Below are 10898 nucleotides of genomic sequence, written 5' to 3'. Positions count from 1 at the left end.
CGTGAATCTGAAAAGGGGAAAAACCAGATCCAGTAACTCTGAAAACCCTAAAAGCCGACTTTCGTCCTCCCACGTCATCTCGTTAGCCTCGCCGCAGCTCCAGATCGTCAGATCTTGCCACCGTCTGCGTCAAAGAGGAGCATCAAGTGGAGATCCCACCAGAGTAACGAGCATATCGACTAAGGACAAAGGGGAAGAGAAAGCAAAAGGAAAAAGAGGGAGAGGAAAAGAGAGGCGCCTCCGGCACCGGATTAACCAGGCCGGAGCTAGGGTTCCGTTGGGTGTTTAGGAGAGAAACGAGAGCTGTGTTTTTCTGTGTTTTGTGTTTTTCTGTGTTTTGGTTATCTTTGGTTAAAGTGTTTTCTTTTGTTATGTAAAGCTTTAATGCTGTAAATTATTGTTGTTGGCTTTTTTACATGTTATGGTCCTCCTACCAGTCCTTTAACCCACCACCCATGTTCTTCGTTTTTGCCTTTACAACCATGCACCATTGATTACTCTACAGGAAAAATCAAGTTTACATGAGAAAAAATAAAAATAATCAAGTGTATTTACGAATAAAGAACATAGAAGTAAGTGTATAATCTAGAGAAGAGGGCTCCACTTTACTCAAATGCAGAGAATAATTAACATGATCGTAATTCTTAGCACAGTTTTTTTTTTAATTAACCCTCTGGATTCCATTAATCCGATATTAAATTGATATTTAGTCTCCAACTAAACTCATCCACTTGCTAAATTCTTCAATTTTTTTACTTCATCTACAGCATTTTGATACCAGTGGCAAGATCTTAGTCTAATCGATAATTAAGATTATATTGATAAAGAATCTTTAGCAGTTAAAGAGACAAGGCAGGTTAGATTAGATAAGACAATAACAGAGCTAAAGCCTTAAAGGTCCCTCACATTCACAATCACACAGCGATACCAAACCATGATGGCATAACTAAAACATAACCAATCACATTAATTTGTCCGAAGGATAGACAAGATAGATGACGTCACTCTTGTAATAGAAATATCGTTTTTGTCGCATTAAAAAGTTTTTTTATTAAAATTAAATATTCAAAACCCTAAGAAAAAAGAGGAGAGAGATTGACTCTTTAAGTGTTTGACTACTAGCTTCACCTCACTCCTCTCTGTAATAACCACCACACCTTTCTTATTCAGACCTCTCTCTAGGGTTTCGTTCTTCCTCATGACTCCGTCAATGGCGAGTAGTCTCTCCACATTCCTCTCGATTCTCCTCCTCCTCTCTCTCCCTATTCCCTCAACACAAGACCTCGCCGCCGACAAATCCGCCCTCCTCTCCCTCCGCTCCGCCGTCGGAGGCCGCACATTCCTCTGGAACACCGAACAAACCACACCATGCAACTGGACCGGCGTCGCTTGCGACGGCGCCAACCGCGTAACCGCCCTCCGCCTCCCCGGCTTCGCCCTCTCCGGCAACATCCCCGAGGGTATTTTCGGAAACTTAACAAATCTCCGCACCCTCAGCCTCCGCCTCAACGCGCTCACCGGAAGCCTCCCCTTAGATCTCGGCGCCTGCGCCGACCTCCGGCGACTCTACCTCCAAGGAAACAGATTCTCCGGCGAGATTCCACCACTCTTGTTCGGTCTCAGCAACCTCGTGAGGCTGGATCTTGGGGAGAACGAGTTCACGGGAGAGATCTCCTCAGGGTTCAAGAACCTCACGAGGCTTAAGACTCTCTACTTGGAGAACAACAAGCTCTCCGGCTCTCTTCTCGATTTGGGCTTGGGCTTGGGCTTGGGCTTGGGCCTGGATCAGTTCAACGTCTCTAACAACTCCTTGAACGGATCTATACCGAAGAGTCTTCAGAAGTTTGATTCTGATTCTTTTCTCGGGACTTCGCTCTGTGGAAAGCCGCTTGGTGCTTGTAGTGATGAAGGAACTGTGCCGAGTCAGCCTATTTCCGTCGGAAACATTCCCGGGAAGAGAAAGAGCAAACTCTCCGGCGGAGCTATTGCCGGAATAGTGATTGGTTGCGTGGTCGGCTTCCTTCTGATCATTCTTGTTTTGATGGTTCTCTTCCGGAGAAAGGGAGACGAGAGAACAAGAGCCGTCGACGTTGAAACCATCAAGCAGCTTGAGATCGAAGTTCCCGGCGAGAAAACAGCGGTGGAAGCAAACGAGCCATCCACGGCGGCTGTGAACAGCTCAGGGGCGAGGAAGTTAGTCTTCTTTGGGAACGCGACGAAGGTTTTCGAGCTGGAGGATCTGCTGAGAGCTTCTGCGGAGGTTCTTGGGAAGGGGACGTTCGGGACGGCGTACAAGGCGGTGCTTGACGCGGCGACGATGGTGGCGGTGAAGAGGCTGAAGGATGTGACGATGGCGGATAGAGAGTTCAAGGAGAAGATTGAGGTTGTTGGGGCGATGGATCATGAGAACTTGGTGCCGCTGAGAGCTTATTATTGCAGTGGAGACGAGAAGCTGCTTGTGTATGACTTCATGCCTATGGGAAGCTTGTCTGCTCTCTTACACGGTTAGAGACTTTTCTAAATGATCTCTCTCTCTGCTAAATAACTGTGATTAATATTGTTAATATTTTATATAGTTTCTAATTTGGCTTATTTGCGACACATTTAGTATTCAGAGGCTGTAGAACACTATATTGAATAAGTTTTGTAGAATAATAGTTATTTCATGTCTGATTTACTTATAACAAAATACTATATATTATTATACACAGTAAGTGTTTTGTTAATTAATTAGGACAGTAGTTAAGCTTTTTTTTTGTTCTGTTTTTTTTAGTTAAGCTTTTTTTGTGTGTGTGTGTGTTATGATTAATGTAATTGCTAATGTTACAGGAAACAAAGGCGCAGGACGGAGTCCACTAGACTGGGAAGTCCGAGCACGTATCGCTCTTGGAGCAGCTCGTGGACTAGACTATCTACACTCGCAAGATCCATTGAGCTCTCACGGAAACGTCAAGTCTTCCAACATCCTCTTAACAAACTCACACGACGCACGGGTCTCTGATTTCGGCCTGGCTCAGCTCGTCGGCTCATCATCCGCGACTCCAAACCGGGTTACCGGGTACCGTGCCCCGGAAGTAACTGACCCTAGTCGTGTCTCGCAGAAGGCGGATGTGTATAGTTTTGGTGTGGTGCTGTTGGAACTGCTCACGGGGAAGGCGCCGTCTAACTCGGTGATGAATGAGGAAGGGATGGACTTGGCGAGGTGGGTGCACTCGGTGGAGAGGGAAGAGTGGAGGAGTGAGGTTTTTGACTCGGAGCTGATGAGTTTGGAGAGGGTGGACTCGGTGGAAGGAGAGATGGAGGAAATGCTGCAGCTGGGGATTGACTGTACGGAGCAGCACCCTGACAAGAGGCCGGTGATGGTGGAGGTGGTGAGGAGGATCCAGGAGTTGCGCCAGCCGGGTTCGGATCTGGTGGACTAGACCAATGGATAGAGGATTGAGAGTTTCACTAGTTGGAATGATGATATGAAACGCCAACGTTTTTGGCGTTTGATGATGGATGTCTTTGTGGAATCTTTGTTGTTTAAATGTTAGTTTAAGAGTTGAGGTTAGATGTCCTTAATTTTGTTTTTTTTTTCCTTAATTTTAATCTCATGTGTGGGCACTGATGATAATGAGTTCGTTGTGGTTGTAATTATTATTGCTTTTAATCTTAACTTTATTTCAGTATTGTTTCAGCCTTTTGTTTCTTTAAACCAATAGTCTGCTATATGCACTGCAGACTAAATAGAAGAAGAATAAGTACAGTAAGCTGGCAACTATAACTTTATAATATTACCAACTGTAAAATACGTGGAAGTTGTAACACAATAATGTCTTTTATCTTCGTACTTCATAGATGCGACTTACTCTTGCGTGGTTTAATTTTCCTTTCCAAAATCATGTAAAGAATGAAAAGATTGGGTGCAGTGAACGTGTAGCTAACATCGTGGCAGACAAGTTAATAAATATGAAATTATTGAGGTTATGTAGGGTTGCGACCTAAATGGCGTTCTGAAATCAATAAAAGGTGTAATAGGTTGCGACTTGTGAGCTCTTTCTCGTTATCTAATTCATGTTACTAATGGTTTAACGCAAACGCTACCTCACAAACTCTCATGTCCTTGGTGATTTATGAAAACATGGGTGGGGGAGGAAAAATACCAATATATCATTCCCATGATGTTTTAATATCCCTTGTCCCCTCTTTTTTCTTCTCGTCTTTGTAGACGTGATAAATTAAGCACAGATTCAAGTTCACAGCAACAGAAAAAGAATGGTTGCATCTCTTGATTTTTCATCAAAATAATACTGATTTTCAAATGTTTCTGTGATTTAATAATATATATGTACTTTTGCATTCTCATTTTCATTTTCCATGAACATTGGCTTGGCTAAAGAAAAACTTGTAATAAAGTATTAGTATCACTTTTGACGAGAGTTTGGTTGTGGCTCATCTTTCCAGCCTTTAGATAGAAGATCGTAGTTGATTGATGCCAACTGCGATAGGTTCTGCAAACCGTGAAAATAAACAAAGTTAGAGCGCTAAGTAAGCAACCGTATACTTGCACAGAGCTGGCTCTTAACAGGGAAGTCATGTGATCAGTACCTTAAACGAGAAATTACTGAAAGAGTAATCAACAGGTACGCCAGACTCAAACTCTGCTTGTCCGTCGCTTTCTTCAACCTGTGTACCACCATTTTGATCCATTTTAGTGAAATTATTTACCTTTTAAGAACAATAATTAAAGAATTTTTCAACTATTTTTTTAAGGAGTTTGAATTCAAAGAGTGGATCAGCGAATATTACCTCTCCTTCCTCATGCCGATTGCTAGAGCAACCACTGCTGCCACTCAAGCTATCAGCATCACTATAGTCTTCAACCTCACCGGATGGGAAAAATTGCTCATCCGATGTGTTCCACGAGTAGCGACTTCTGAAGTAACTAGTGTCAATTGCACTCTCTGAAGCTGGAACAAATGCAGCCTAAAGAAAAGTAGCGTTAACCTTTATATATGCCATGAGGGTCTGCTTCTGCAAAGCTTATATCTTTGAAAAAATAAAACAAATGAACAGAACAAACCGCACCTTTTGCCTCGCTAACGTATCCCAGTTGATGTCTTTAAAGAAGCTGTGCTGCTTGACCTGCGTCATCGAATTTGTTTCACTGATACTTTACAACAAACTGGAACAACATCAAAGAAAAAAGGACATCCATTTTTTACCTCAGCAGCCCCTCTAGCTCCAAGTCTGAGATGAGGATCTTCTGTTAAAAATCTATAAAAAGAAGATGACAGGATATGTTACATATGATCTGTCTTTTCCTTTATGGACAATAAAACAGAATTTGAAATCGAACGTCCTTGGCATGTTCATAGCAAAACAGATAATTTTACTCAAGAACATGAGCAGAAAAGAGTTGTTCATCAATGTTTTTTATCGCACAACTGATAATTTTGGAAACAACACTAGTGTGGAGCATATGATTATAGAGAGAGAAGATCTCTTACCGGTCTATAATATCATGTGCTTCAGCACTCATTTCTTCAGGGACATGAGGCCATGGTATGTTACGATTGAGAATATTGTCAAATATTTGCTAGAACAAAAACAAATGCAAATCAAATGTTGAAAATCGAAACTAGATGCAAAGTGCAAGTTATAGAAGTTTAAGTAACTATTTCAAATCAAAGCCAACAGAAAACGGCACATAAGATCAGCCCAAGTACGAATTTTAGTTTTTAAAACCTTGAGAAACATATGCTCCTTATCAAAGCATGAACAGGAAAGAACGCAGTGATTAGTCTCTTACCTGAGGATGTTCTGCATTAAAGGGTGGAATTCCCACAATGAGTTCAAACAGAATAATGCCAACAGACCACCAATCCGCAGTTGCACCTGAAAAGTATTGCACCTATATTATAATTTCTCGCAGCTTGGCATGTGATAAACGGAACAGAACTATCTGAAACTCAGTAGTTAAGCGTACTAAGCATATATGCAATATGGAAAAATAGATTTGTAAAGCCTGACTCAATAACCAATCCCAGCCGAATACCGATCACACTCTACTACAAGAACATACTGAACAAAAGATAAGCATACATCAAGATTAGAACGAACCATGTCCTGTCCCTAAAAGGATTTCTGGCGCCAAGTAGTCAGGAGTACCCACAGCAGACCGTTTCTTGCGCCTTTCAAGCTGATGCTCGGACGTCGGTAATCGTGATTCCTCCTCATCAAGCAGAGATGTCCCAGGACCAGATAGATCATCAGTGCTGTTGATTAGACCAACTTTTGACAGTCCAAAATCTGTCAACTGCTCAATAAAACGAAAGAAACCATAAAGTTGCAGTGATCCTCCAATAGCAAGACAACAAAAGAAGGCCAAACAGTTGTAACAATGAAAAAAAAAAGAAAACCTTAATATGACCATCATGCGCAATCAACAAATTATCAGGCTTCACATCACGGTGAACAACACCCTCAGAATGCAAATATTCCAAAGCAAGAACCTGAAAAGTAAATTGGATCATGGAATCACTTTCTAAAGCTTTCATGGCATGACTTTAAAATAAACATGCAGAACTTACAACTTCGGCAATATATACACGGACGATATCTTCCTCTAAGCAACCTAAATTTCTCAACAACGAATACAGATCCCCTCCATTCAAATACTCCATCACCAGATACAGATTGTCACGATCTGTGAAAGAATAGAAGAAACGAACCTGCTCAAAACAAATTTATGTTAAAAGAAGCCAATCTATCCAGATAATATGCTTAAATGGTCAGACGTGCTCACCACAAAGGGATTGCGGACATTAATCAAAATGTCACGTTCGGCAAGTATACTTTCAACAGCATTCTTGCGGATCATATCTGCCTTTTTCAAAACCTGATGAGTATGACAAACATTATAACACAAGATTAGAGAAAATCCCTGCTACATAAAACAAAAAGAACTAAAAAGAGAATAAAGCAAAATATATTTTACCTTGATTGCAAATAGATCTCCTGTCGTTCTCTTTTTAGCCAAAAACACTCTCCCAAAAGCTCCCCGACTTATTGGTTTTATGATCTCAAAATCATCTATGGATGTGCGATCCCGTGGATGCACGTTTCGAGCAACATCATCTTCTAAAGGAGCATCTTCATCAATTACAGTGCTTGATAGGTCAACTTTTTCATCATCCATAAGCTCACAGATCTGCAAATATTTCTCCCTATATAATCAAGAATAAGTATACTTTCAACAGATAATACTTCTGGAAATCATAATGAAGAGTGAGGGAGGGACTCGAGAGAATCTCTCATACAATAATAACACCAAGAAACTTACCGGATCAACTTTTCTATGCGAGTTCCAAACGTTTCTACTGTAAGTGCTTCAAACTTACTGCGGTCTATGACCACCCTCAGATCTTCAAGACAAGAAAGTAAAAAGGGAATTGATTGCTCATCACCAGGAATAGCATCTGCTGCACATTTTGCAATGTCAGCGAGTTCACTCATCTGCGTTAGGTTGTCAAGAGTTTTTTATCAGGGGAATAATTAATAACAAAGACAGGAAAACTTATGAAGATGGAGCACAACCATCACAAACCTGTGGAATGTCATCGTGATCATGGAATGTACCCTTGCCTCCTAGAATCATTTCAATTGGATCAGGTCTGGGGGTTGGAATCGGGGATCTAGGAGTCATGCTGCTGGCAGATGAAGTTGCCATGCCTCCTAGATCAGACTTGGAACCAAAACGGGTTTTACAAGACATTAAGGGTAGACCTCTCATATCATCCATAAAAACTGAATTATCAGTCTCTGGGAGACAGTCAAGCATGTCTTCTGACCCTCTCCGTGACCAATCACTCAACCTTGGCGAGAGAACATTACATTCTTCAGTCAAATTTGAATTGGATACTTTCATGGCATCTGGGCTTTCAGCAGCTGCTAGGCTATCCTTATACCTGAAGGTCTCTGCTATCTTGTCAAGAGTTCCAGCAATTGCCATCAGCCGCTCATCAACACTCAGTCCTTTCTGGTCATATTTATCAGCTAATGTACAAATTCTGGAGTGATCTTCAACATGGGTAGTGGGAACTTCCTCCTCACAGATACGGCACATTATTGAACTTTCCTCCGAGATAAGTGGCTGTTCCCCCCAGTAACCCCAAGAAATATTGTGACGATGCTTGGGCGACTGTTCATGAGAATCTTTTGCTGGCGGGCAGTTTAGAACAGAAACACCAGTATCATCACTAGGTTGTCGATTTCTAACCATATTTGGAGGTTCAAGTTTGATATCATTCTGCTCTTCTGATGCTGGCGCTTCTTTCATAGTTTTCAGTGCTGGAGATGGAAGTTTCTTCCAGGAAGACATTCTATCGATGTTTGCAGGAGATTCAGATTCCTTAAGAACATAATTTTCGGGAAGGGAGATAGGAGGAACTGAGCGTACAACAGCGTCCTCCTTCCACTCCAAACCACGCTGTTCCTGACTAAAAGCTTTCTTGGTGGATGATGGTATCTTTAAGATTTTTGCAGCACTTGAACTCCTTCCCGCTCCAGTAGGAGGTAGTTTTTCTAACGAATGCAAAACTCTCGACTGACGTAGTTGTACAGCTTGTTCCTCTTCTCCCCAACTTTCCTTATGAAACTGAAGCAATCTCGTACATCTGGTAAGTATAAAAAGCATCCGAGTATGAAGCTGCTTGAGAACTCCCGGAGGGAGCTCTTGACGTCTATCATCTAAGTCCTGAACTATACCTTCACACTGAAGCCAGAAATCTCCAGGAGAAGTCATAGCACAACTGCGAGCCAATATTAACAAGTCTTCAAACGTTTCCTCCCATTCAGGATGACTTTCTGCATTTTTCTCAAGAACTCCCACCAGGTCCGCAGCAAATACCGCAAGGTCAGAGTTTACTTCTTCCTTTGCTTTATCAAACTTTGCCCGAATCAGAACCAATATCTCCTGGAAAAGACAGACTATTAAACTCTGTATGCAGCAACACTCACAAGGGATTAAAAGAAACAGGAGAGTCTAGAATACCTACCTCCACATTGTTCGACCTCCGAGGCTTCCACAATGGAAATGGACGTACACCTTTCGAGTTCAGTTCATGAGAAAAGCTTTTAATGTCACCAGGAAACCTCTTCCGCGGAGCACTAGTCATACGAAGTAAGGCTTGATAACGCGGTGATTCTGACTCTTTTGGATTTTCCAATTCATACGAATTCTAAGAAAGAAGTCACAAAAATCACTTAAAACTTATAGCATAACATAACATAAACTACTTCAAAACTATATGTGATAGAGAATGAAGTACCTCCGGGGTGCAGAAGTCTGAATTTCTTAGAGGACCAGAGCGTCCAGACGCCACAGAGCGACCTACGTAGTGCCACCATAAGAAACTTAAGAATCAACAGAACATACACAATATCAAGAAACAGTTCAGAATAAGATGTGCGGTGATTCTTAAAACTAGCATTATTATAATATCTTACAAGCGAATATGCTCATAACAGGTGCATACAAGTTCAATGCATTCTTAGACCATCTCCAATGGTTTACTCTATTTTTTCCTCTAAAATAGAGTAACTCTATAATAGAGTTGGTTGTTTCTCCAATAGTACTCTATTTTAGAGTGAAAAATAAAGTGATGAACAAAAAATAAAAAAGTTACTCTATATATAGAGTAAAAAATAGGTTTAGACTATTATAGAGTAGAAAATATAGTACCATTGAAGCATTTTTACTCTAAACTATATTTTAAAGAGAAAATAGAGTGGAGTTGGAGATGCTCTTAAATCAACGGAATCCCATTTTAAGATGTTGTTAGTAATCTGTGGACATACCAGTTCCGGATGAGGATGCTACATTATGCAATCGAGATCCTGATGCCGGCGGCAACTTAGGGCTGAGGCTCCTCATTGGGCCAGTATCAGGAGACAAGCCATCACGATCCTTGTTCTCCTCAAACCCTAGCTTGGTACTCCCAGCTTCCTTCTTTTTACTGCCGCCACCATCAGTAACCACCTTCGAGAGTTTGCTGGTACTTAACAGAGGCGGAGTTTCTCCATCGTTCCGAAAATTGAAAACACTTTCCCGCGGCAAAGGTCCGGATCTCGTCTTGATCCGGTTCAAGCCCAGAGAGGAAGCCATGATCGGAGAAACGAAAGCAGGTCCTTCGGAGCTAGGAGACAAGTTCGATTTGCCGATAGAGTGGGGAGATGGAAGTTGCTTTCCCTTGCTCTTCTTCGATCCGTCTTTAATCTCTTCGTCGTTGGAGGCGGATTTGGGCTTCTTCTTGTCGGATCGTATGGGAGAGTTGGAGCCGACGGATCTGGGGCTGTTGGAGCTATCGGGGCTCGACGATCCGGATTTCTTCGAGGAGAAGAAGAGCTTGTTCTTGAACACCATTTTCGATTAACCTAATCACGATTACTCCAACTTTTGATCCGATTCAATCTCTCTGCAGATGATAGAGGTTCAGAGTATTCGAGGTGCTGAAGACGAGGAAGAAAAGAAAGCGTGAGTGTAGTAGACACCGTAGATTTAGTCCCAACAAAAAGTCAACAAAAATGTTTGAACTTTGAAGACTTAAGACTAGATTTTGACTTTTGATTAAGATTTTAAACAGATAAAAGCTTTCGTTACCTATCAAATTGTTTTCCAACAGACCTCAATTTCATACTTGCAGTCTTTCACTAATTTTTATTATTATTTTGATCAACGAGTCTTTCACTAATTATACATCTTTGACAACTGAATGCGAAATTATCTATATTGATTTCATTTTACTGGCAAGAAAATCTATCATTTGGGCTGTTATCTAACTTGCATTATTTTTGGTCATCATTGATTTTATGAATTACAAAACCTTGTTCATGGACAATTAATTTCTTGAGTT

At 41.3% G+C, this 10898-nt stretch overlaps 2 protein-coding genes across 2 annotated transcripts; one reads left to right on the top strand and one right to left on the bottom strand.

Moving 5' to 3' along the window:
• Positions 1 to 885: 885 nt before the first annotated feature.
• LOC106347387 (probable inactive receptor kinase RLK902) lies at positions 886 to 3671 on the top strand. The gene is made up of 2 exons (XM_013786919.3): positions 886 to 2504; positions 2830 to 3671. Exons 1-2 carry the CDS (start codon positions 1199 to 1201, stop codon positions 3420 to 3422), a joined length of 1899 nt encoding a protein of 632 aa, XP_013642373.2. The 5' UTR covers positions 886 to 1198; the 3' UTR covers positions 3423 to 3671.
• Positions 3672 to 4256: 585 nt separating this feature from the next.
• Positions 4257 to 10577, bottom strand: LOC106347377 (probable serine/threonine protein kinase IREH1). Its single transcript, XM_013786908.3, has 17 exons — positions 9844 to 10577; positions 9315 to 9376; positions 9042 to 9224; positions 7592 to 8959; positions 7328 to 7500; positions 6983 to 7211; positions 6791 to 6883; positions 6576 to 6716; positions 6405 to 6497; positions 6106 to 6301; positions 5795 to 5880; positions 5493 to 5581; positions 5208 to 5259; positions 5071 to 5127; positions 4792 to 4968; positions 4591 to 4668; positions 4257 to 4493 (listed from the first exon to the last, which is right to left on the bottom strand). The coding sequence occupies exons 1-17, from the start codon at positions 10406 to 10408 to the stop codon at positions 4407 to 4409; spliced, it is 3729 nt and encodes a 1242-aa protein (XP_013642362.2). The 5' UTR covers positions 10409 to 10577; the 3' UTR covers positions 4257 to 4406.
• Between the last annotated feature and the right edge of the window lie 321 nt (positions 10578 to 10898).

Source organism: Brassica napus, chromosome A1 (genome assembly GCF_020379485.1).
Source record: "Brassica napus cultivar Da-Ae chromosome A1, Da-Ae, whole genome shotgun sequence".
Lineage (NCBI taxonomy): Eukaryota > Viridiplantae > Streptophyta > Magnoliopsida > Brassicales > Brassicaceae > Brassica > Brassica napus.
The sequence above is the reverse complement of the archived record's forward strand: the minus strand, read 5'-3'. Positions and strand labels throughout refer to the sequence as shown.

Bases quoted from the DNA above. Each gene is read 5' to 3' on its own strand.
- LOC106347387 (XM_013786919.3), top strand. From the start codon at position 1,199: ATGACTCCGTCAATGGCGAGTAGTCTCTCCACATTCCTCTCGATTCTC. The intron at 2,505-2,829 runs GTTAGAGACTTT...CTAATGTTACAG, and splicing joins CTTGTCTGCTCTCTTACACG to GAAACAAAGGCGCAGGACGG.
- LOC106347377 (XM_013786908.3), bottom strand. From the start codon at position 10,408: ATGGTGTTCAAGAACAAGCTCTTCTTCTCCTCGAAGAAATCCGGATCG. The intron at 9,377-9,843 runs GTATGTCCACAG...GGCACTACGTAG, and splicing joins AGCATCCTCATCCGGAACTG to GTCGCTCTGTGGCGTCTGGA. The intron at 4,494-4,590 runs GTACTGATCACA...CACGGTTTGCAG, and splicing joins TCAGTAATTTCTCGTTTAAG to AACCTATCGCAGTTGGCATC.